This window comes from Squalius cephalus (genome assembly GCF_949319135.1).
Source record: "Squalius cephalus genome assembly, chromosome: 16".
NCBI classification, from domain to species: Eukaryota; Metazoa; Chordata; class Actinopteri; order Cypriniformes; family Leuciscidae; genus Squalius; species Squalius cephalus.
This window is the reverse complement of record NC_137137.1, coordinates 20,097,226-20,124,357: the sequence shown is the minus strand read 5'-3', so window position 1 is coordinate 20,124,357 and position 27,132 is coordinate 20,097,226. Positions and strand designations below refer to the sequence as shown.

Below are 27,132 nucleotides of genomic sequence, written 5' to 3'. Positions count from 1 at the left end.
TATATTGGACATTATCCATGCCATTGTTTTGATTTACATTGCGAGAATCACATTTAGTGTAATTTTGGTTTTAATGAAGGCAACCTGACAACCCAGCATTAATTTTGCCAAGCCTTTAAAACATGTCTGACTGGTTATACAGTATGTTAGTCAAATGAATGAGGAAATTATTTTCAAAAAAAAGTATGTGCACAATTTATCGTTAAAAGATTGTGATCTCGATTCAAACAGCCACTCGATATTTTTACAACGATTTTTTATTAGTACTATAAAAAGTACTAGGCTATATAAGTACTATCACAGCGAACATTCAAATCTGCGTTCTCCCTGCCACAGACCCAGAGAGCAGTTGTCATGTATCGTTATGAAACCGCTTCTCAGACAGGCTCTTCAACCACATATCGTTTATGTTAGAATCATTCAGATAATCACAGAAGTATTTGGATAAAGGTTTATAGATCGATATAAACACTGATGTCTATGGTAGAGATCAAAATATCACCATTTGAAAGTAACTTGATTACACTTGGCGACAAGTGACTGTTAAAAAAAGTATTTGTCATTTGAATCATTCATTCAAGAGATTCATTCAAAAACACTGATTCATCCAATAATGGAAAAAGATATGAGTGAGTTTTTTTTTTATATAATTCATTCAAATAAATGAGACATTATTAATTGGTCTGCAGCAGTTAACATTTTGTAACATATTATTTTGTTTAATTGTTTATTCAGAATTGTGGGAAAATCGTGATTCTCAATTTGTCCATAATCATGCAGCTCTATATGTATGTATATGTGTGTGTGTGTGTGTGTGTGTGTGTGTGTGTGTGTATATATATATATATATATATATATATATATATATATATACACACTTTGTCCTAACAAAAACTATGTATAATAGTTGATATATTAAATATATAGTATAATAAAATGTAGTAAATATATATTTCATAATCACAATAATATATTAAGTAATAAGTACATATATAATATTTATTATATTTTTCATGTTTAATATTATATATTTCATGTTTAATATACAGTAAGAGGAGCTGGGGCCAATCCAGCAAAAAATGGAAACCAAGTGATTGAAAAAATATGTATCATTATTATTAATAATAATATCTATTAAATTTCATATAAATATAAATCTATATCTAATACATATTCATAAAATGTATATTATTAATAAAATATTAAGTACATTAATAACACATAATTTAGTAAGTATAATGTTTGTTTTATTTTAATATTTCATGTTTATGTTCAGTTATGTGAAGCTGGATTTTAGACCAGTGAGATGTCATAGTGGTTGTGGCTACACAAGAAGGAATAGAATTCAAGCGGTTGACCAAATATCTTGTCGTTTGTCATGACCGTTCCTAGTTTGGATACGTGTAAGAATCTGGTTCTGCGTGTGTAGCTCTGAAGGGGGTTTTGTGAACCCAGATGGCTTCTAGATACCAAGCAGATGTGATCGTCCTGGAGTTCAAGGCTGATGAGGGATCATGGGCTGTGGGGGAAGGGTACAACCGTTGGTGGTGAGCTGACATGTCTAATCACTGTCATTAATAGGAAAGGGTGCCGACCCAAGGCCACAAGAACAGTAAACAGAACTTGACTGTTAACAAAGTCAACAACATCCGCTGATAAAGCGTTCTGGCCTTTTTCCAGTCACACGCTTTCTTTCATTCGCTTCTGTTTTCCATCTTATCTTCGTCATCCCACTTCCCAATCTTCTATAGTCTTTTCTTCTTTTCTATCATTCTTTACCTCAGCAGTTTTTCCAAATCGTCTTTTCCTTGTGTTTGTTACTGTAGATGTTTGATCACACATTATTGTTGAATAAATGGTTGTTTGAGTCCAAAACCACAGCAATGTAAGTGTGGGTATGCGAGTATGTTCATTTGAGTAAATGAACAATTATTCACTTGATATGTTCTCAGATTTCTTTGCTTAAGTTATTTGTCCAGTTCATTCTGCCTTTGACTTTGCGAAGTGTTCCATTTTGACAAACACAAGATTTAAAAGGGATGATTTTCAGTGAATTAGATTGGTTTATGACTATATGGATTGTTTTTATTTTGTTGAGTTGATTGCAGGAAGTCATTAGATGAATGCGGCAATTTCATAATACATTCATTAATAGCATTGCTCTGTTGTTTCACCTCAGATGATCTGGCTGGCCAATCAGTGGAGCATGAGTGTATGCTGACAGGCAGAGCAGCAGTGTTTCTACCCGAGCGTGAGAGGGAGTGGAGGAGAGGAACAGAGCCAGAGGAAGAGGAGCAAAGGGGAGGAATGGGTGTTGGTAAAAACACTACCTCCAAATCCATGGAGTCCACCGCAGAGCCTGGCAAATATGAAGAGGAGAACAAACACAGTGCACACTTCTATCCCATCCCTGTGAGTTTGTGTGTGTGGAATTGCTAATCATAGGGCTAAAAAACAATAGCTTCAAGCCTATCATTACAGTGACAGGACAGGGTGTGGGTCAACCGCTTGTGTGCATGGTCACGTGTACTTTTTAAGCAGGTCAGTGTGGTATGCAAGTTCCTACTTTGAGGAAGTGCCGTTTAAAATCTGGCTTTCCAGAATTTTTTCTATTTCAAGTGTCAGTAAACTTCCAGGAATGACAAACAACAGATTTAGCATCATGGCATGCATAACATTTCTTTTGAAGATGCACACACAAGTCATAAATGTAGTGGTGTTATAAATACACTAACCATTCAAATGCTTGGGTTCAGTAAGATTTTTAGGGGCAGTTAATACTTTTATTTTTTAGATTTGTTTCAAATAAATGCTGTTCATCAAAGAATCCTGAAAAAAAGCAACTTAATGTATTAACTAACATGAATTAACCATGAGCAATACATTTGTTACTGTATTTGTTAATCTTTGTTAACGTTAATTAATTAAAAAGAAATACAGCTGTTCATTGTTTGTTCATGTTAGGTCACAGTGCATTAACTAATGTTAGCAAATACAACTTTTGATTTTAATAATGTATTGTTAAATGCTAGCCTGGGTTTCCCCATGCTGCCTTGAGCGCAGCGCGATTTTATTCACACTGCTAGGCAGCCTGGATACCATGGACCAGATTTTCCCCTCAAAAAGGGAACCAATCACAGAACGGGGAGGGAGCAGCAAGGCGATGACGACGTCTATGCGACACACCGAAGCAGTTTGTTTATATCTACGGATCCAACATGGCAGGCGCGAAGTTACCTTTCGATGCAGCCTTAGATAGTGTTCTAAGTAGTTTAGTCTTCTTCAGCCATCGTCTTCTTCCTCGTCGAATTTCTGTCGCTCTACATCTACTGTCTATGCTCTACATACGTCATCTGGTATAATTGAAACGATTGGCTATGATCTACGTACAGGCGCATTTGATAGACATTCGTAGCACCCAATAAACGGCTCTGGGCATTCGTAAACCACGCCTCAAATACGAGAAAATGAACATGTGGTTCCCAGACCACGTCTCAATGAGACGAGGTCTGACGTTAGCCAGGCCAGTTAAATGCTGAAATTAACATTAACATATATTAATGAATGCTGTAGAAGTGCAGTTCATTCTTAGTTCAAGTTAATGTAGTTAACTAATGTTAATAAAACCTTCCTTTAAAGTGTTATCGATTTAATTATACAGTTGTTGTTTGTAACAATTTGTACCCTCAACATGTGGGTCTAAACCTCATGTGTGTGTTATCTTATCACTGCAGGAAAGGTTCATTAACAACTTGAAATAACCAGCTGCTGCTTTTTGATAGTGTTTTTGCTGTTAAACATGCATATTTCAACATTTGAAGGGTTAGTTCACCCAAAAATTTTATTTATGTCATTAATTACTCACCCTCATGTCATTCCAAACCCGCACAAATAGTATTCTCGTCGCTTCATAACATCAAGGTCCTAGAAAGTGGTAAATTCTTAATTTGTGTTCCGAAGATGAACGAATGTCTTACGGGTTTGGAAGTACATAAGGGTGAGTTATTAATGACAGAAATGTCATTTTTGCGTGAACCATTTAATAAACCTGTCAAGAAGCCAATGTTTACTTTCTTGTGTGTGCGCTTCTATAAGAGGTTATCTATTAGAGAGTTGTTTTTTATCTCGTCCTTCTACAGATGTGTCCCTTTATCAGTCGGTACACTATGGTCTGTGCGCTGTAAATTTATCTGTTCACTCATTACGAAGACATTCATGTCAAGACTCAAGTTTCCCTTAGTCATGCCCACCACTTCCTTAAAGACAATTACATAGCAAACACTCTCTTATAACATTTATGCGTATTATATCATTCTTTTGTTTTTGTTTTGTTCTTTTGTTATATCGTTCTCAATTGTTGATTAATTATTAGGGACTCTAGGGAGGGGTTCTTTTCTAATACTCTAGTCTTTTTTTCTAAGATATTTCTGTATGTAATAATTGTTTGAAAGACAAAAGGTTGTTTGTGCAATCATGAATCATCTGTCTAGTATGATGTCATGAAGAACCACCAAAAAACCTTGTACAGCTAAACCATCATTGTTTTGGTGAACTCTTCCCTACATGAGTGTGATCACTTATCTGCATAACCCTTTCTCTGAAATGTGTGTGTGTGAAATTGCCCTTGTGTACTTAAAGGGTTAGTTCACCCAAAAATTACTCACCCTCATGTTGTTCCAACCCCGTAAGACTTTCGTTCATCTTCGGAACACAAATTAAGATATTTTTGATGAAATCTGAGAGCTGTCTCACTCCTTCATAGGCTTCTAGGAAATTGATATCTGCCAGCCCAGAAAAGTTAGTAAAGACATTGTTAAAATAGTCCAAGTGACTACAGTGGCTCAACCTTAAGTTTATCAAGCAACGAGAATACATTTTGTGCGCAAAAAAACTAAAATAACGACTTTATTCAACCATCTCTTCTCTTCCATGTCATTCTCCTAAGCTGTTGACGTAGTGTAACAGCGCAGCGCTTCTGGGTTGTACGTCTGAATGTAGGGTCACTATTGGCCGACGCTGGTCATGTTTGTGATGCGTGTGATGTTGACCAATAGTGAGCCTACATTCTGACGTACAACCCAGAAACGCTGCGCTGTTACACTACGTGAACTCCCTCAGAGGCCCACAGAGAAGAAAATGAATAGTTGAATAAAGTCGTCGGTTTTTTTTGTTGTTGTTGTTTTTTGCGCACAAAGTATTCTCGTTGCTTGATAAACTTAAGGTTGAGCCACTGTAGTCACTTGGACTATTTTAACGATGTCTTTACTAACTTTTCTGGGCTGGCAGATATCAATTACCTAGCAGCCTATGAAGGAGTGAGCCAGCTCTCAGATTTCATCAAAAATATCTTTATTTGTAGCCTAGAAATCTAGATGCACCCTAGCGGCAGCAACATTTATTTTGCAGCCAGTATAGTCTAGCAACTCTCCGTTGACTTTCAAGCTGGAAAAACCAGGCCAATCAAATCGTGTATAGAGTCGGTGGGCGGGCTTAACATAATGACGACAGAGTTGTGACGGTTCCGTGTGAATTCCCTGCTACTTGAAAACAAAGAATGGCTGCTGCTGGCGAACAGCGGTCTTTTGAATCGGCTTTGGCCTCGACTCTGGAGGACTTGGAGTTAAGCTGTTCTTTGAGAAAAGAACAAAGAACGGCAGTTTCGAGTGTTCGTAGTTTTGCTGACCAGATACGGCAAAAGTTTAATCTACTAGCTCCGCTGGTGGGAAAACGTTCTGGTTGGTTGTAGCGCTATCCTATTGCGTGCAGAGGGAATTTGAAAGACGTTTATCCCACCCCTCGGATTGAGCCCTGCCAATGGTGAGTTGCCAGACCTAACATCTTGATGTAGGTCTGGCTTGCCAGGCTACTTAATTTGTGTTCCGAAGATGAACGAAAGTCTTACGGGGTTGGAACAACATGAGGGTGAGTAATTACTGACAGAATTTTTATTATTGGGTGAACTAACCCTTTCAGTGGGCTGATAAGTCTCTTCAGTGTCGGGGTGGAATGTCATGAGGTCGTAAAGTAAAACTAATATGCTTGACACTGAAACCCTGGTATCTGAATTTGGCTAAGAGAACCAAAGCAAAGCTTCTGGAATTGTAACCCTTCGTATTCCAAGCTAAACTACATATTGTCTGATTTCTTACAGATACGTCCACATCCATTTTTATCTTTTGTGATAACAATAGAAAAGTTTGCTAGTAGCGTCAACCATTTTCCTTGTTTTGTTGCTTGGTAAATATGTTATCTTTGCAAATATTTGTATTTGACAGGTGGTTAACGGTGCCGTGCAAACCCCTGGAGATCAAGACGCAGAGGACACACAGCTCATGGCCATTTACGCGAAAGACAGCCAGACTGAGGACAAGGTGAGTTTATTTTGGTGATGCTATTGGTGTAGAAATGACACACTTCACCTTTAAATCAAGGGGCTACTCGTACCAGTCTTGCTTATCCACTCTGTATTAAGCCCTGTTCGGTAATAGCTCAGTCATTATGACTCGGCACTTTTCCCCCACAGAGGGATCAGGGATTTGGGAGGTCACTACATTGCAGTGGAATTTCCTCAGTGTTTGCCTTCAGTACAGCAATGTTGATGCAACACATTGGGTTCCTGACCTTTTCTCTGGTTCTGTGTTGCCAGTAATATCTGTCAGAAATGAGAATTATTTGACTGGTAATCCAGATTGTCTTTAAAACAAAGATAACTGTAGCAAGAGACAGCTGAAGGCTAATCTTACTGCTTTAAAAAAATATTCAAAGACAGACAATAATATTATGGCTGTACTGTATCTTTGCTTTGTGGTTTAATTAGTTAAATTGTTAAAACTAGGTTTCAGTAATAGTACATATTTTTCCATTACAGCTTATTTTAACATGTAACAGAATAACTCTAATAGTAATGTCCTCTTTCAATTTGGAAGATTAGAACTGAGTTTATTAAGCAGTTGTTTCATTTCAGGATAATTTCATATAGTGTTACTGATCTCCCTCTGATGCCATTTGAATTGCCAGCAGTTTTGGTGTGTGTGTGTGTGTGTGTGGTTGTGTGTGTGCGCTCTGATGCCGTTTATAGTGTACAGCTCTCACTCAGCTTCTCTGTAATAGGGATGGGTTACCATAGGGACGTCCCATAGCCTAACGTGTCTTGTGTTTCCTCTCCCCATCAGTGCTCCATGTCAGAGACTGTGGACAGTGCAGACAGCACAGATGCCAAGAGAATGGACATGATATACACCATAGAGGACACACCACCTTGGTACCTGTGTGTGTTCCTGGGTTTACAGGTACGCATGCACAGCCACAGTGATGAGCCCCAGACATTTAAGATGTTCATTTACCAGCTATGACTCAACTATAGCAGTGATTGTAAAGTTTGGATTTTAAAGAAGTGTCCCTCAAATTTATAGCAGTGAAACTAGAAACACGCAACTTTGAAGCAGTGACCCTCGACTTTACAGTGGTGACCCTCGACTTTGTGAAACTAGACTTTACAGCAGTGACCCTTTACCTTTCAGCAGTGAACCTTGGCTTTTCAGCGGTGACCTTCAACTTTACAGCAGTGAAACTAGACTTTGAAGCAGTGAGCCTTGATTTTACAGCAGTGACTCTAGACTTTTAGCAGTGACCCTCGACTTTGAAGATGTGAACCTTAACTTTCAGCAGTGAAACTAGACTTTGAAGCGGTGACTCTTGACTTTACAGCAGTGACCCTTGACTTTACAGCAGTGAAACTAGACTTTACAGCAGTGACCCTAGACTTTTAGCAGTGACTCTAACTTCACAGCAGTGACCCTAGACTTTACAGCAGTGACACGCAACTTTAAAGCAGTGACCCTACATTTACTGCAGTTACCCTAGGCTTGTGTAAGATTTGATGTTCTCCATTACAGAGATAAAGAGCTAGATTTTCTTTTCTTTCCACATCATTTCTCCTCAGCACTACCTTACCTGCTTCAGTGGAACTATCGCTGTGCCCTTCCTGCTGGCTGAAGCCATGTGTGTGGGTCATGACCAATGGGCAACCAGTCAGCTGATTGGCACCATTTTCTTTTGCGTGGGCATCACCACCCTGCTGCAGACTACCTTTGGCTGCCGGTAAGTGTGAGTTTGTTAAAGCAAGGTTTAGCTATTAGAACATGTCCCAGACACGTTGAGCAATGGGGTCACAATGGGGAACAAAGGTTCAAATCTGGCCTGTGTGGTGAATCCCATGCACTGCTCCACTGTCAGTGGAGTTTACCCAACTCAACTAACAAGCACAACAGTTAACATGTAACTTTATATAAATATATTATATATGTATATGTGATTGAAGGTTTCAGTAAATTGTGTTCATGTTTGTAGTACAAACAGTATTTTGTTTCATATGTGGGTGGTTTTATTGATTATTTTCAGGATGTTAGATTCAGGCTTAGTTTACAGCACACTTTAGCTCAGCAAGTACTGCATCTGCTTCACTCTATCTTTGTTTAATATGGTAGAGAAGATGATAACATCTACTGTAGAATAGGCTAGCTACGGTAGTAGGTGTTACTGGTGTTACACAGTGTTCGGCCATACACTGATTTCATAACCTACCCACCCACTCTGTCATTTAGCTTTTTTATAGAAATAAAAACCATTTAGTCAGATTTCACTCATCACATGACAAGAGTAAGGAAAGATGATTATGAGGTTTTGGTGCACAACAGATCCTGAGCATCATTGACTAATATCTTTTCTTGTAAAATGTGCCATCAGTAATGCCACTCCTGTACTCCTTACTCCTGCAGAGTAAGTGCTCCTGTGATGAATCTGTCATGAGCCTTAGCAAATCACAAAAACAACAAAATTAGTCCATCGCCACAAAACAGGGAGCAAAGTGGTCTTCAATTGTGACAGTCTTTATTGAATCTTGCTTACGCAAGAAAAAAGTGATCAAGCCTCATTAGAGAGGAAAAGGGCAAAAATTGTAACAGTTAAATATCAAAAAAATGAATTCCATTTGGGTTACATCACAGGAAATAGCCAGTGTTCAAAAAGGACATAATTGTGCCTGAGCCTCTCAAACTGACAGAGGACCAAAATCAGCACCACTTTTCCAGGGTACAATAAGTAACAAGACTCTTTCTAGACAAGACATGCACTGAATGTATAGGAGGTGGCCAGCACCATGAAAACAAAAAAGGGGAAACAAAACCATACAAATTCTCACTGTCTCACAACAGTAACAACACAACCCCTGGAATGAACACAATACATTTAACTAAATTTAGAGCCATGGATAGATTTTAGTTAATGTAAAAAGACTTCCATTAACCAAAAGTCACATTGATCTGGACATCACATTTTCCTATGTCCCCTCTAATACATCAAAGTTGGTACATTCTCACTTCCTTTAGAATTCCCATAAAAACAGATCAACTTCCTGTTTGAATCTCTGTCACTAGGCTGGTCCATTCCCACTACAAACCAGGTACTAAACATTTTAAAGTCATCTTAATTACAAAATGAACTTTCACAATTTTAGCTATATTTAAAAAAATCACATTTTAGCCAAAGAGGAATTTTAACTGGTTTTAATGTTTTAACCTTAAGCCAAATAGCTAAGCCTGTGCACTGACTCCGTACAATGACAAATAAAGATCTTAAACCAAACCAATATAGTAATGTCCTTTTACTTATTGATCAATGCAAAGATTAGTGTATAAGAATTGTGTGGCATAAAGCCTGGCTATCACAGCTCCTGATTGCGAAAGTGATAAGCGAGCGCACATTCAAAAGTGATTTCCATATCTCGCTACCAATTTCAATAGTTATTGATACCCACTGATGCCCACAATAACGGTGTTGTCACAAGTTTATTTACCAGTGTGATCCCTACTGTAGAGCAATCTGACCACAGTCAAGACATCAGTGGAGAATCTCAGCTTTGACACTGGCCTGTCATCAGAATTGTCATCGTAAAACTGCCTGTTTACAATGCAAGCACATTATTAGTACGTTGCGCAGTACAGGATGTCTTGTTATTGTGGGTTGGGTAGGCAAGTCAGAACAATGGCACAAACGTCATGACCTGACAAAGGTGAACTATGTCTTTAATGCTGTAATTTAGTTTTTTTCTGTGTATGTCTGGGCATGTATCATTATCTCATGATATAATCCTACTCTTCAATACAGTAGAGCTGGCTCATGTGGCTAAAAAATCTAGATGTTTTTTAGTCTTTTGACAGTTCAATATGCATTTCCATAATTTATGCAAAGAAAAAAAACAGTAGTCTCTTTTATTCCTCTTTTTACTATATTGTTGTTTCGTACAATGCTTTTTTCCCCCCTGTTGTTCCTCCACCTTACATTCTGTTATTTTGATCTCTCTGTCTTTATTTCCCTTTTTTCACTCCTTCTGAAAGTGAAGTGACCCAGTAACCTAGATTTGGAAATATTTCACTCAGTTCTGTGAAGAGGAAGGGCGTTCCTGTTGCATAAAGTTTTTTTTTTTCCTTTTTTTTCCCACTGGCTTTGATTTAACACAAATCCAGCCTAAGACACAAACTCTTACAAGGTGCGTAGAGCGTGCGTGCGTGCACTCTTAAATACATTCTCTTCTCCAATTAAATTTTACGGTTACATTTTTTGAAGAGCTGCTTTTGTTGGAACAAAATCTAACTCTCAGTTGTGTAGCAGGAGGTCAGTTCAATTTTAGTTGTGGTCATCTGTGGATCTTTCAGGATCTTTAATCACTCGGTAATGAAGGCCTTCAGCTCTTTATAGTGCTACAATTTAGGCAGCAAACTGGTGCTGTTTAGTGTGGCTTGAGAATGAGGAAGGGACACAATGTGAGAGATTTAAATATGTGTTCCAAGCTGAAATTGGTTGGACTTCTGTTCTGTTCCTTCTCTTATGTTTCCTTAGTTTCCTTAAATTTGTTTCTAAATGTACGGTTGTATTATTTTCATGTTTTGGCCAATACATGCCCAATATTAAAATTTTAGCATTTTAATTTGAAATTCACAGTCATATCCAATATCGCCTGATACTGATAGATAATTTGCACACAATAACTGTTGTAGCATTAATTATAAAGACATTTATAATGTCACATCACACAAAAAAAAATGTATTTCACGTAAAGGCTGTTCTTTTGAACCTTCTAGTCATCAAAGAATCCTTAAAAAAAAATCCTCCACAAAAATATTAAGCCGAACAACTGTTTTCTAAATGAATGATAAGAATAAATGTTTCTTGATCATCAAATCAGCATGTTAGAATGATTTCTGGAGGATCATGTGACACTAAAGACTGGAGTAATGATGCTTTGCATTGAAAAAATATTAAACAAGTTTTTTATTTTTTTGTTATAGCATTTAGCATTTAACATTTGAGTAATATTTAATAATAATATTCAATAATATTTCACAATAGTGCTGTTTTTACTGTATAAATGCAGCCTTGGTGAGCATAAGAGATTTATAACAAAGCATAACAACCACAAACTTTTTAACGGTTATTGTAAATATTAAACAGAAAAGTTGATTCAATAAATGTGCTGACAAAATTCAGTTTCTTAGTTATTTTGTATATTCATATAATTTGCAAACCTGTAGACGCTGGGTAGATCAATGTGGAATGTCCAGCACCTCCATTGCCCTTATGTGGCCTCACCTCTGATTTGAATAAGGATTGTTAAAACAAACGAGTACATGCTGGTCCCTTATAAAATAAGCAGTGATTTGGATATGTTTAAGCCCGTACCAAAATATAAAGCATAAATCACAGCAATTCAGGAAACTGTTATTTCCTCCGTTAGTTACCACTGTTGATGTTTTGCTGCTGTAATTCACTTTAATGCAATTTATGGCGCAATACAGTTTTATGTGACATAAAACCCCAACAGGGAAGCATGACTTGACGGTGTATGAGTATAAGGAATCTGGAACAGACACCGTCTACATTTCAGGACGGGGAGGGTGAGTATCTGTAGAGGTCTGATCCTTTAGGCTGTTCATGTCATAAAGACATTTAGACGTGGCCTGTTCTGTCTTGCACTCAATGTTCTTTTGTGGCCACTTTGCCCGATGTCTTTCTTGCGCATTTGATCCCTCTGTTCTGACGTCACTTGCTCGTGGCACATGCTGTCTCCAGGGAAACCTGAGCAAGTGACCAAAAAAAAGGGAAATGAGAGGAAGATAAGAGTGGAAAGGACTGGGCAAGTGTTGCCGTCAGACCTGTGTGCTGAGTCACTGTATGCGAGCGGTCTTTATGTTCTGCCTTTATATTAACTTGTATATTTCCATATAGCTTGTTTTTTTGTGCCTGGGGTATGGGTTATCATTAAATAAAACTAAAACCATAAAAAAAAAAAAACATTCAGACAAAAATAAACATTAACTCAAATAAAATAATACAAAAAAGAACCTTAAACTTATTTTATTTTAGCTAGTTGCCAAGGTAAAATTTCACAATTTAGTTTAGTACTAAAATCACTAAAACAAAAAAAATAAGTAAATAAAAACTATATACACGTTTTTTAAAAAAAATGCTAAAACTTTAACTAAAATCAATATAAAACAGAAAATATGAAATCTAATTTAAAATCTTAACAAAAACTTTTATAGTATATTAATGATACTTAAATAACACTGCACTACTGATACCTGATACATGTTACATCTGATTAAACGCTTTAATCATAAAGAATAGATTTTTGACCTTAAACATTCTGTTTATTTGGACACACATAATGCAAACCTTTTTTAATATAATCTGTATTATTGTATTTAATTAGCTTTTTGTAAAACGTGTTTTTTCTTGAAGTTGCCATGTTTATTATCATGGTTGCACAACATTTTACTTTAGTGTTCGTAAGTAAAGATAAGGGGGAAAGAATGAGAGCGAGAGTTTGGCCTTGTTTTGTAGACTTCGAAGCCGCATCAGTGACGGTATGAGAAGTGTGTGTGGAGACATCTAGTGGTTTGAGCAAAGCCACTAAATGTCTCACTCGTGAGCATTACAATGAATATGTATCAATTCACAAACTAATTTCTTTGCTGGCTTTAGTTATTACACTAGTTTTCTCAATGTTTCTACATTTTCTAAAAAGTAATTTTGCTGTATTTCGCATATTTGTATTCAGGGGAATTGCCAGTGTCATGTTAGTGGCATAAATCTTTGAAAATATTTGTTTGAGTTGCTAAATAGAAAGTTAACTAGATATCCACAAGCAGATCTGTATATAAACTATATGGACAAAAGTTTTGGGATACACCTCTTAATGATTAATTCATGTTTTTTTTTTTTTTTTTTTGTTTTTTTTTTGTTTTTTTTTGTCAGACCCGTTGCCACAGGTGTATAAAATCAAGCACATAGCCATGCACACTGCACTGTAATTTTTTTTTTTTTTTTTTTAAATCAATAAGTTATGACAACATATGTTTTTACATTGCTTCAACTCATCAAAATAAGTTATGCAATTTTCTACTTTTTTTTATAAGTTATACAAGATTCAACTAATTTTTCAGTCAGTTTAATGTATTTTAAGTTGAAATTACTCAAATTTTTAAGGACCATCAACTTTTTTATAGTGTGCTTTTACAAAAATTAGTGGGGGTTAATGGCTCGTTCTGAAGAGCTCAGTGAATCCAAGCATGGTACTGTGATAGGGTGCTACCTTTGCAGTGAGTGAGTTCATGAAATTTTATCCCATATTACATGGTCAGCTGTAATTAGTATTGTTGAAAAGTGTTTAGGAACAGTAGCTGAAGAGTTCCAAACTGTTTTGTTCTGGAATTGGTGGATTATCATTGATTCAGGGGAGTGACCTCATGATGGGGTTAAAAGCTTTTCTTGTCAGCCACACATAAGAGATGCTTCCAAGGCACAAGAGTGTTGTTGTTGTTATTGTTGTTGTTGTTTTTAAGTGTTCTTGTGATTTGATTTTGATTTGTGTTTTTGTGTGTGTTTTGCCTCCAGGCTTCCATTGTTCCAAGCTAGTGCTTTTGCATTTCTCGCCCCATCAAGAGCCATCCTTTCACTGGAAAAGTGGAAATGTAACACAACAGGTACATGTCACACACACATGGGTTCCCACTTGCATTAAAAAGTCTTGCCCCATGTCTTAAATATTGCCCCTTTATGAAAAAGTCGATTTCAGAATATTAAGGATGCCTGATGAAGGTCGTGAGACCGAAACGTTGCTAATAACATTTTGATACTCATTTGCAAGTACTGATAGTGTGCGGGAGTTCCTTGTTTTTTTGTACTTTTTTTCCCACGCACCTATCACCTGCAGGTGTGCGATTGTGTTTGCTAATAGAACATTAAAGGAGAATTATCTTCAGAAGTCAGCTGTCCAGGACAAGTCTAAACCAGCTCAAAAAATTTAGGTTACACTTTATTTTAAGGTGTCATTGTTGCAGTGTAATTATACATTTAAGTACTGAGTAATATTAATTAACTACATGTACTTACTATAGGGTTAGGGTAGGATTAGGATTTGGTTGAGGGTTAGTTGCATGTAATTATGCATAATTTACTATTGCTACACTGTAAAATAAAGTGTTACCAAAATATATTATTATTATTATTATTATTATTATTATTATTATTATTATTGACAAAATCCCCCAAAATATCAAGAGATCATTTTTGTCAACCTCAAGCGTAAAGTATTTGTCTTTTCTTTTTTTTTCAGGACTTAAAAAGAATAAATCCTGCACACACTCGTGTACCTTCTCAGTCAGTAATCGAATTGTCATGTTTCTCTACAGGTTTTGCTGTATTAAATGCCACAGAGCTGCCACACACAGAAGACATCTGGTACCCCAGGATACGAGAGGTGTGTTAAAACAAAGAGAACGAAAGAGATGAGAACAGAAGTATTTAATGAGGAACGTAAAACCGATAGAGGAACTGGTGTGAAACTAATGAAATAAAGTGGAAAGTTAAGATCTATAGTGGGTTTTAACAGGATTGCTCCATGGGATTGTGGAACACTAGGTGCTATCATGAATGAATGAATGAATGAGGCATTTATATAGCACATTTCCTATGTATGGCTGTACACCCAAAGCGCTTTACAATCATATCAGGGGATCTCTCCTCAACCACCACCAGTGTGCAGTATCCACTTGGATGATGTGACGGCAGCCACAGAACAACGGCCCCAGTGCGCTCAACACACACCAGCTATAGGTGGAGAGGAGAGAGAGTGATAGAGCCAGTTCAGTTGATGGGGATTATTAGGAGGCCATGATTGATAAGGGCCAATGGGAGGGAATGTGGCCAGGACACCGGGGTTACACCCCTACTCTTTACGAGAAGTATCATGGGATTTTTAATGAGCACAGAGAGTCAGGACCTCGATTTAACGTCTCATCCGAAGGCCTGTGCTTGTTACAGTATAGTGCCCCATCGCTATACTGAGGTGTTAGGACCCACACAGACCACAGGGTGAGCGCCCCCTGCTGGCCTTACTAACACCTCTTCCAGCAGCAACCTAGTTTTCCCAGGAGGTCTCCCATCCAGGTACTGACCAGGCTCAGCCCTGCTTAGCTTCAGTGGCCAACCAGTCTTGGGCTACAGGGTGAACCAATAGCATGGCCGAACCCAGAGTTTCCCAGCAGAACATTACCCAGAGCATCACACTCCCTCCTGTAAAATAAATCAGGACTCACCGGACAAGGCAAACTTCTTCCACTGCTCTAAGATCCAGTTTCGACGCTCTGGTGCCCATTGAAGGCACTTTTGAAGGCGGACAGGGCTCATCATAGTGTGATGCACTGTGTGTTGTAACACATTCCTCCCATGACCATCATTATCGTTGGCTCAGACCAGACGGGATAGCCTTCGTTGCCCTTGCATCGATAACAAGCCTTGTGCGCCCAACACCCTGTCGCTGGTTTTTGCCCCTTCTCGGACTACTGTTAGTATATTCTCATCGCTGCTGACTGGGAGCAACCCACAAGCCTTGCCATTTCAGAGATACTCTGACCCAGTCGCCTTGCCATAACAATCTGGCCCTGGTCAAAGTCACTTTATTCCTGCAACTACTTTTTATTTATTTTTTAAATGTTATTGAATGAAGTCTCCTATGCTCACCAACTGCATTGATCTATACAATGAAAGCAGTAATATTATGAAAGAAAACAATTTAAAATAACACTACTATTTTCCCATGACCCTACAGAGGATAGGATGGATGGATGGATGAATGGATGGATATTAATCAATGTTGAAAATGGTTGTGCTGCTTAATATTTTTGTGAGAATTTTTTTATTATTATTATTCAGAAGACCAGCATTTATTTGAAATAGAAATTTCTGTAAATGAAGATATACTGTCACTATTATACAATTATATAATAATGTGCATATAACTTAAATATAGCAATAAAATGTAATTAACGCACACATAAAATAAAAGGAATAACTGTAGACCCAGACCTTCTTTTGAAGTAATGCAGTGATAAGTGTTCAAATACTCGTAGAGGCCACTATAAATATTGCTTCTAAGGTATGAATGCTACATACATTTTTGCTTGTTTTTTTGTTTCTTTGTCTGTCTTTTAAGAGACTTGTGTAAACAGATTTAATATTGATTTTGGTCTAAACCGTGGCAGACATGAAGATTAAGTGAAGATTAAGCAACTTGAGCTGAATTCGATTAAATGGAGCATTATGCTGTCTGGAGGACTGTGTCAATGTCACTTTTCTACCTTAATGGCTTTTAACCTTTACCACTTTTATTGTAAATTCCTCTCTTTTTCTTCTTTGTTTGGTTCTTTTAGATTGTTTGTATGATTAATTTACTTTCTCTCTCCCTCTCTGTAGATCCAGGGTGCTATAATAGTCTCGTCTCTAATCGAGGTGGTCATAGGGGCCTTAGGTTTGCCGGGTGTGCTGTTGAAGTACATCGGGCCGCTCACCATCACGCCTACTGTCACTCTCATCGGACTCTCTGGCTTCCAGGCCGCTGGAGAGAGGGCAGGCAAACACTGGGGCATTGCCATGCTGTGAGTACGGCTTGCACGCAAACACGTTTGGCTGTGTATGTAACCAATCTTTGGGTCTGTGGACTCAGCGTGTGAACTCTCTCTCCGCTCTTTTAAACAGAACCATATTCCTGGTGCTGCTGTTCTCTCAGTACGCTCGTAACATCCAGTTGCCGCTCCCCATCTACAAATCTAAAAAAGGCTGGACGTCTTACCGTTTGCAGCTGTTCAAGATGTTCCCAGTGAGTTTCTCCACATTAATCCAAGATAAGAAAGCTGTAGAGAATATATACACGGTACCTGTCAATGGAAACATACTTTTTTGTTTTGTTTAGAAACATTTCAAATTGTTTTCCATTTTAATATATTTTAAAATGTAATTTATGCCTGTGATGCAAAGCTTAATTTTCAGCATCATTACTCCAGTTTTCAGTGTCACATGATCCTTCAGAAATCATTCTAGAAACATTTCTTCTTATTATCAATTTTGAAAACAGTTTTGCTGCTTAATATTTTTTTGAAAATGGTGATACTTTTTTCAGGATTCTTTGAATTGAAAATTCAACAAATCGCATTTATTTGCATTCATTAAATCAATTTATTACATTTATTAAAGCATTTATTAAACGGAACTCTTTTGTAACATTATAAATGTCTTCACTGTCACTTTTGATAAATTTAATGCATCCTTAATGAATAAAAGTATTAATTTCTCTCTTTTTATCTTACCTCATGTTTGAATGAAATCATTGTTTCCACAAAAATGCTAAGCAGCAAACTGTTTTCAACATTGACAATACTATAAGAAATGTTTATTGAGCAGCAGATCTGTATTATAATGACTTCTTAAGGATCATGTGACACCAAAGACTAGAGTAATGATGCTGAAATTTCAGCTTTGCATCACAGGAATAAATTATATGTATTTTTGATAAAAAAATGCAGCCCTGGTGAACAACTTCTTTCAAAAACGTAAACAAAAGTAATGTTTTCAAACTTCTAACAGGTTCTCTGTGTATGTGTATATGTGTATATGTGTATATGTATATATGTGTATATGTATGTATCTATATACATGCATACATATACACATATATATATATATATACACATTTATACCCTATATATATATATATATATATATATATACATATACATGCATGCATGCATGCATACATACATACATCATACATACATCATACATACATACATACATACATACATACATACATACATACATACATACATATGTATGTGTGTGTGTGTGTATATATATATATATATATATATATATATCTCATATAACCTCATAGCAGCTGAAATTAGAATATGATATTTCCTGTGTTTTTTTATTTATTTTTGTTTTATGATGATCGCTTTTATGTTCAAGCGATCATCTCTGATTAATTTCACTGTGCAAATGTTGCTTTTTTTATCTATTGGCAGGTAAATTTGTGAGACATATTTTGTTCCAGATATCAAGAATCAGTTTATTGCTTCTTTTATTTCCAAAAAGTGATCCACATTACCATGAATGGAATTATCATGATCATTAGCAGTCTGGTGTCTCCAGTTCCCAGTAGCATGAGTTGGCACTTTCAGACCCTTGGCAGCGCTTGTAATCCGCCGTCAGCTCTGATGACAGCCGTAATTGCCATGCTGTTTCAGAGATGAGGTCTTTTTGGCTTGGGTTTTTAAATGGAAGCACAGCAGACAATGACATGGCAATGAAACGGAGCGTGGGAGGCAGATAGAGGCAAGCCAAAATAGACACAGATTGATCCTTGATAATGATGATTCGTTCAGTGTTGTCTGCTGTTGTGAAGGCTAGTGAACGAGGTTGGATAACATGTCTGGCTTTTTGTTCAAAAGTCTGGGTTACTTTTTTTAAGTTGTTGGGTTTTTCTCGCTTTCTTTCTCTCTGTAGATCATCATGGCTATCCTTGTGTCATGGTTTCTGTGTTTCATCTTCACGGTTACTGACGTGTTTCCTCCTGAGAAGGGCAAATATGGGTTCTACGCCCGAACAGATGCTCGACAGGGCATCCTGGCAGCCGCTCCCTGGTTTAAGATACCCTACCCCTGTAAGTGTGTGTATGATTAATATATAATATACAGTGAGTGTGTGTGTATATATATACATGCATACATATACGTTTATATATAATATATAATGAAGGGCAAGTATCCGGCCCCCAGGCATGTCCACAACATCGAATCTGGTCCCCTTTAAAAAAAAAAGTTTGGAAACCCTTGGGTATATTATTCTGATATATAAAATCAGTGGAAGTCTATGCAATGTCCTAACTAATATAGTGAAACTGTGTGTGTGCATGAATGTGATGATCTAATTTGACATTAATACAAGACATTAATTAAATGTGTACTAGAAACAGTCAAGAATGTACTCTTAATTGTCCTCTTATTTCAGTAATATTATCTTTAAGTACATTGTTTTAAAAGTATACTTAACTGCATTTAATGTGCACTTTTGTAGTGTACTTAAAATAGTATAAGTGCACTTCTTTTTTACAAGGGAAATTATAAGGCAACCTCACATGTATCCTTCATGGTAAAGACAATCCTATAATACGCTGCAAGCTAAGAAAAATAAAAAATCTAATGGCAGGCAGGAAAATGATTTCCTTCAATACTGAAAATTGTCAATAAAAATGACTAGTGTAAATAAAGATGGTGTTTTATACAATATTTTTGTTTTCTAATTACTTTTGTGCTCATTTAAGTATCATAACTTAGCAACATGCTAACACCAAATTCTATTGAAATCATTTGTTGTTGAGCCAGTGTGGCATGTAGAGTTATTCACTACATAGGTTGCTCCATGACATTTAAGATGCTGCCTATGTAGGCAGCTCACTAGGTTTTGGAGAAGAGCTTCTGTGTGTTACAGCAGTCCAATGTATGAGCATATTTGTGAATAGAATATATTAAATAATCCTTCTATAGGTATTTCTGTATACTAACATGCTTAGATTGCCCATAATGCTTTGTGTGACTGGTTGTGTGTTCTAGTCCAGTGGGGGTTGCCTACAGTGTCAGCAGCAGGGGTGATTGGAATGCTGAGTGCTGTGGTTGCCAGTATCATAGAGTCCATTGGAGACTATTACGCCTGTGCCCGTCTCTCCTGTGCCCCTCCTCCACCTATACATGCCATTAACAGGTACAACACAAAGACACAGCAGCACGTGATATAAAAACTGATGAGACATCTAGCATGTTTTATTGTCCTAATCTAATTCGTTCCACATTCCCATAATGGAATCTCTTTTTCCACAGAGGGATCTTTATGGAGGGCATTTCCTGTGTCCTCGATGGCGTCTTTGGGACAGGAAATGGCTCCACGTCTTCTAGCCCAAACATCGGAGTGCTGGGCATCACAAAAGTAGGACCTTTTCCTATTCACCCTCTCTTCTTTTGTGACGTGACGTGAAGGCCAAGAATTGTAACCCATACTCAGAATTTGTCCTCTGCATTAAACCCATTCAAGTTAGTGCAGACACATTAGGAGCAGTGAGTAGTGAAGACACACACTGCAAACCGTGGACACACACACCCAGAGCAGTGGGCAGCCATTTGCTGTGGCGCACAGGGAGCGATTTGGGGTTAGGTGCCTTGCTCAATGGCAGTGCTGTTCATTCACTCCCCCACCTGCATTTTTCCTGCCTGTATTGAGAATCAAACCAGCAACCTTGGGGTTACAAGTCCGACTCTCTAACCAGTAGGCCACGACTGCCCCCCATTTTGTGCATTTACTTACAACGAAGGAAAACAAAATGGCACTATCTTGACTCGTAAACCAGTTTCACCATCAACAGTGCTTGGCGTGGTAAAAGCACATTCAGTGAACAGCCCATGTGCCACACAGCACATAGCAGCATGTGACTGCACTGCATCATTGGCACCCTAAAGACCATAAATGCTGAAGAGAGCAGCTCTTGAGTTGCCAGTGAACTTCATTAAAGAAATAAGCTCTGACCGGCTATGTACTCCCACTGAGCCATTCCCATGGGAACTATTTATCACACATTCTACTACTTCTAATGAGCCCTCTACCTTGATTTTACAGTTACACAATTATAATTTGTGATGACGCATTAACTGCAGCAGTTTAAGAATGAACTAAATATCAGCTTGTTCATGGACACACTACCATTAATAAGTTTGGGGTAAAGGTTTTTTTTCTTCTTCTAAAGAAATTAATACTTTTATTCTTTGAGGATGCAATAAATTGACAAAAAAGACAATAAAAGCATGATGTTACAAAAGATTTAGAAATAAAGGCTGTTCTTTTGAAATTTTATATTCATCAAAGAATCCTGAAAAAAATTCATCAGGTTTTCCACAAAAATATTTAGCAGCACAACTGTATCAACATCAACAATAATAATTAATGTTTCTTGAGCAGCAAATCAGAATATTTTAAGGAAGTCACAAAGTAATGAAGTAATGATGCTGAATATTCAGCTTTGCCATCACAGAAATAAATTACACTTTAAAATGTATTAAAGTAGAAAACACATTTTAAATTGTAGTAATATTTCACATAATATTACTGTTTTACTGTATTTTTTTTATCAAATAATTACTTCCTTGGTGAGCATCAGAGACTCACCTGAACATTAAAAATCATATACATCCCAAACTTTTGTATATTTCAGTTGACAGGTTATCATTTAACAGGTTCTCAGTTGTTACTGTATATAAATAACAGTGTTTTTGTTGTCATTTGTGCGATTGGCATTATCATTTAATAGATCATGTGTCATCACATCACAATAGTGTCATCAAACTGCACAGAAAAGAATCTTTGAGACCTGATTTTGAGAACCTTTAACCATCACTGACAACCATTGCTTTGACATCCTAATGCATAAAATGTAGCACATTAAATGAAAATAAATGAGTGTGTTTCTTCTCTCTGCGTGTGTTTTATTGTGTAGGTGGGCAGCAGGCGGGTTATTCAGTATGGTGCAGCACTGATGCTACTGCTAGGTATGGTGGGTAAATTCAGTGCTCTATTCGCATCATTGCCAGACCCAGTTCTGGGAGCGCTGTTCTGCACGCTGTTCGGCATGATCACCGCCGTTGGCCTTTCCAACCTGCAGTTTGTGGATCTCAACTCGTCCCGCAACCTGTTTGTCCTTGGCTTTTCCATCTTCTTCGGCCTGGTGCTGCCCAGCTACCTCAAAGAAAACCCCCTCGTCACTGGTAGATGCCCAAACATTCTTTTATGGGAAATGATTACATGAGGAACAATGTAAGCATTCTTATTCTTTTCTTCTGTCATAGGTATAGTGCAGATAGATCAGGTGCTGAACGTTCTGCTTACAACTGCCATGTTTGTTGGAGGTTCTGTGGCGTTTGTGCTGGATAATACTATTCCTGGTAGGTGCCAATCTCATAATACACTCATAAAAAAACTGTTGTCTGAAGCTCTATTTGTCCGGATGTTTATGTTGGTCATTTTAGACCACGAAGGAGCCAAGTGTGACTTCTTTTTTTTTTTTCTTTTTTTTACCCTTTAACATATCCAAATCATGTCCACGATTTTTTGTGTTTTCACATAGCTAATGAAACAAAAGTCACTAAGTGTCATCCCATTCTGATGAAGCAAAAAAAAAAAAAGTTAAAATGTAAAATTTTCTAAACTTGTTGGTCATGCTTAAGTTCATTGTGTTTCTATATTATTCCAGGCACCCCGGAGGAAAGGGGCATCCGTAAGATGAATCGTAGAAGCAGCACATCTAAACGGGAAAGAATGGAGTCCTACGACCTTCCTTTTGGTATGGACTTCCTGCGGCGCCATCGCATTTTCAAATACATCCCAATCAGCCCCACTTTCACTGGCTACCAATGGAGCATCTTCACCCGCAGCTGCCACGAACGCCACGACAGGAGAGAGGACGAAATGCCAACAAAGCCTGAACTGGGAGAAAGTGGGGTATAGTGTTTAGCACCGGTAGGTTTTTAGATGGTCGCCACAAAGCTTCATTCCTCCCAGTCAGTGAAATCTACAGTCCAGTCCCTTAATGAACAGCCAGCTATAAACTCTTCTCATCCCACAACAAAACTCTACCCTTTTTGATTCACTCGTCAAGTTTGTCATCAACACTAAAGTTGGTTTCTATATGTTAATACGGCTGCTGAAAACTCTGACAGCGCAGCATCTTGGGAGCTCATCTGAAGGTGTCTCCATGACAACAGCGAGTGGATGCAATGCAGGGTGTCCTTGTTCATCTCTTTCTGTGTGGGAGGATATGACAACAGAGACTTGATAGATGGAAAATCTACCAAATTTCTAATATCAGTGTTCCTTTTTTGGCTGACCTGCACCGCTCCGTCTGCACAAAGCATCGATGTGTAGATAATTGGATGTGTTTGAAATTAAATGATGTACTAATGAGTGCCTGCGTGCACGCAGTGGCCGCTGTCACACACCTTCACATTCACAACACACACAAACATGCCCATACTCGCTTTATGCATGGCACAGTTCTGGATCCCGTTAAAGCGAGTGGAGCTAGTAGTGATGCAAGGTTATTGTGCTTTATGTTTGAATTGCACTGCTTGAATTAACGCACAAAATGTAGTTTGCTTGTTCCTAATTTAACTTCCAGTGTCCGAGTCTTGCTTCCAAATGTGCAAGTCCCAATGCCTTAAATGTAAGGAAAAAGATTCAGTCATACAAATTTCTGTTTTAGCCATGTCATTAGTTAGCTGCTATTTTGAAAAATAGATCATGTTGAAGGGGGCGTTTCTTATCACCAGTAATAAATACTGTTCTTTGCCACCTCGAAATTGTAACGATTGCAAGTTTCAGAGGTGTACACTAGGCAGATAGCTATGCAGTAGGTAAAATGACACGGAAGACGAATGTATAGTCAGTGCGTGGTTTTTAAAAGAAGGATGGAAAAAACTTGATGGTTGCACTCAGGCAGTCCCATTGAAATATGGCATTTTTATTTTTGTCGGAATCTATTGAGCCCTCTTTTGGGTGCCACGTTTTTGGTCTGTCATTTGTTTGATTAAAGATGGCACTTCCTCACTACTGTTCAAGTGAACGTGGTTTCAAATGTAGATCCCACAAGCACTGCAGATGTGGTTTGTTTTTGGGCGATGATGGGATAGATTGTATAGATCCTATTAAAGGGATAGTTCTCTTTAAAGGGGTGGTTCAGGATTTTCGACATCGGACCTCATTTTCAAGTGAGCCTGGTTGTTATTCATCAGTGGAGACAGTTTTCAAAAAAATTCATCCAGTCCTTACTTTTGGATAGTTCGCCTATGCTAGGCTAGCGCGAGTCAACGGTGCACGCGTTAGCCTGCCATTAAAACAGTTTTACCCACTCCACAGTACACCAAAAGCAAATAAATTCTAATGCCAGACTATCGATGTAAATGTCTATTGAGAGAATAATGTTAGAAATCAAAGTACTCTTGTATCTCAATTATCTGCGGCAGGTAATACACTTGCGTGATTGTTATGTGGACCGGCTCTCTCGGTTTCCTAGGTAACCAAATATAACTCCACCGCTGCTGTAGACTGCTTATAAATACAAGGAACAAATTATAACTAATGCAATGTGATGAAAGGGTAGTTTGATTTCTAACATTATTCTCTCAACAGACATTTACATCGATAGTCTGGCGTTATAATTTATTTGCTTTTGGTGTACTGTGGAGTGGGTAACATTGTTTTTAATGGCAGGCTAACGTGCACCGTTGACTCGCGCTAGCCTAGCATAGGCGAACTATCCAAAAGTAAGGACTGGATGATTTTTTTTGAAAACTGTCTCCACTGATGAATAACAACCAGGCTCACTTGAAAATGAGGTCCGATGTCGAAAATCCTGAACCACCCCTTTAAGGCCAATTCACACTGCACCGACAGACGGCGACCACTAGCAAGACACTTCGGCGGGTTTTGACGGATCCGTGCGTTACCCCATTGAACGTCTTCAATCACCTTTTTCGAGTCACGAAATGTTTGAGAAGCGACGTACCGTAATCCCCTGATTGTCCGCGTTGATCAGCGTTTGTCGAATTGGCCTTTATACTCCATTATCACAATATTCGTTAATATTTAGTTGTCCTAGTTTTCCAATTTTTTTGTTTACAGATGATCTTTACAGCAACATATACAATACAAAAAGTCTTTAAATGTACAATATCAGTTATTGTTACACAACTGAAACCAATTGTTGAGCATCTGTGACTTCACTGTCATTGGAGACTCTCATTTTCAGATGGACTGTTGACATCAGCGGTCATGAAAGAGCCTTACTTGATTTAAAAGTGTGCAGTTGTGCTTTCACCTCTGTGATAACCTCACTTAGAGCTCAATCTGATGGTCGCATCTGTATCAGAGGCTTGCCATCTCATACTGTATCCACTTTAGATGCAGAGTTTCTTTTGTTGGTGTGTAATTTATTTATTTATTTATATGTCCTACGTCTACAATCTTTGTGCAAATCGTTTGCTGACTGTAAGACTGAAAGCAGGGAGTGGGAGATGTAACTCTCCACTCTAAATGTTTGATTTGATCTGCTGAAGGGGTGTGTGTGTGTTGCAACTGGTCAGCTTGATGCAGAAAGAAATTGACGTTTTGTATTTCCAGAGTCACGATATTTACAACATAACTGGTGCTTCCTCAGTCGGTCATTCCAACAAACATGTTTCTGAGTTATCACAGAAAAGAACCAATCACAGAGTGTTTTAACTTGTTTGAGGATACTCTTGTTTAGCGAACACTTGGAACAGAGTGCTACAATAATCGAGTTGAATATTTACAATCCAAATCCCTCATAAGGAATCCATAACTATGGCACTTTTATTATAAAACAGTCAGCACTCTGAAGTTTTGTTTAATGATTGTCTGAGAATCCAAAGTAAATGCAACTGAGAAAGTGTGCCGTTTGCCTCTAAAGCCCCTTCCATTCACACCCATAGTGCTTGCAGTGGTGTCAGTCCTCATCTCCTAACACTTTTATCCTTCAATAGTTTATTGTAATGTTATTGAAAACAAAATATGACCACTTGTGAAGACCTTTTTCATCATGTGCTGTTGATTTATCTGTCAATCATAAAGGTTTCGATGGCAGTGACATATACATACTTGTCTGTCCAGTAATGAGGATGATTAGTTAAATATACAGTATATATATCTCGTTGGCCAATACTCACATTATTATTAGGACTGAAACAATATTGATGCTATGGTTTTGATATGAGAATATTTTGGTAACACAAGCAGTCGTGATGAATCCCAGTATCCGCTGAGATTTAAAGGTTGTAATGGGTCTTAATAACATTGTGGCATGTGATTCAAAGAGAAACAACCCCTTCAGTTATTTTGAAGGGGATATATCTGAAGAATATACTTGGTCTATCTCAATAGTAATATCTTTGTAATGTTTTATTCTTGTTTTTTTTATACATCAGTTTGTTTTTTACAGACATAAAAAGATGTTTGGAAAAAAATGCATATAATCTTAAACCATCATGCTGCAAAGCGCACCACTTTGGGTAAAACAAATCTTAATTTTTTTTTTTTTTGTTGTTGTTGTTGATTTAGTTTGATTTGAATATTTTTGTTAACTAGACTGTTTTCATATTGTATTTTTCTAACATTACTTTCTGTTCATGTTAATAGTTTTAGAAAGAGGTGCAATGCTTTGAGACTATTATAAATGAAAGAATATCTATATAAAGTGCAGATTGTGCTATATTCTTGGACCAGCCGTTGGAGCTCCTGTTAGTAGAAACAGCAGAAATTGTTTTGTTCCATCTTCCTAAAGATATTTAATAAGATGTTTCTGAGCAAATCATAATGTCTTTTGTCTTTTTTTTATGTGTATTTGTTTGTTTGTATCATGGAATTATTATATTGATGTTAAAGGTGCAGTAAGCTATTTCTGAGAAATGCTGTTGAAAGTGGATCGGACGGAGCACCAAAACTCGCTTGTAGCCAATCAGCAGTAAGGGGCGTGTCCACTCATTAGGGGGAGGTGCCTGTGTTGCATAGCGGGTTTGCGATTTTGGGGGCGAAACTATCAAGATAGGGGTGTGATCATATTGGTTAGGGGTGTGTTTGTTTTGCTCATTTCAAATATCAACAGTGTTTCTCAGAAATTGCCTA

The 27,132-nt window shown here is 37.6% G+C and overlaps 1 protein-coding gene and 1 long non-coding RNA gene across 3 annotated transcripts in view; one reads left to right on the top strand and one right to left on the bottom strand.

The window, feature by feature from the left end:
• The window catches only part of slc23a2 (solute carrier family 23 member 2), a 44,186-nt gene extending 20,882 nt beyond the window's left edge, over positions 1-23,304 (top strand). For both annotated transcript variants that reach the window (XM_079896714.1, XM_079896713.1), the window contains exons 2-15: positions 2,180-2,412; positions 6,276-6,371; positions 7,173-7,289; positions 7,943-8,100; positions 13,954-14,042; positions 14,751-14,818; positions 16,813-16,994; positions 17,095-17,215; positions 18,901-19,057; positions 20,007-20,154; positions 20,271-20,376; positions 21,935-22,202; positions 22,284-22,379; positions 22,688-23,304. In XM_079896714.1, coding sequence (XP_079752840.1) covers positions 2,215-2,412; positions 6,276-6,371; positions 7,173-7,289; positions 7,943-8,100; positions 13,954-14,042; positions 14,751-14,818; positions 16,813-16,994; positions 17,095-17,215; positions 18,901-19,057; positions 20,007-20,154; positions 20,271-20,376; positions 21,935-22,202; positions 22,284-22,379; positions 22,688-22,941 — 2,058 coding nt within the window. In that variant the 5' untranslated portion in view covers positions 2,180-2,214 and the 3' untranslated portion in view covers positions 22,942-23,304. The remainder of the gene's footprint in view (positions 1-2,179; positions 2,413-6,275; positions 6,372-7,172; positions 7,290-7,942; positions 8,101-13,953; positions 14,043-14,750; positions 14,819-16,812; positions 16,995-17,094; positions 17,216-18,900; positions 19,058-20,006; positions 20,155-20,270; positions 20,377-21,934; positions 22,203-22,283; positions 22,380-22,687) is intronic.
• On the bottom strand, positions 22,973-27,132 carry LOC307173558. Its single transcript, XR_013823877.1, has 2 exons — positions 24,854-27,132; positions 22,973-24,151 (listed from the first exon to the last, which is right to left on the bottom strand). It is a non-coding gene; the product is annotated as an uncharacterized lncRNA (long non-coding RNA).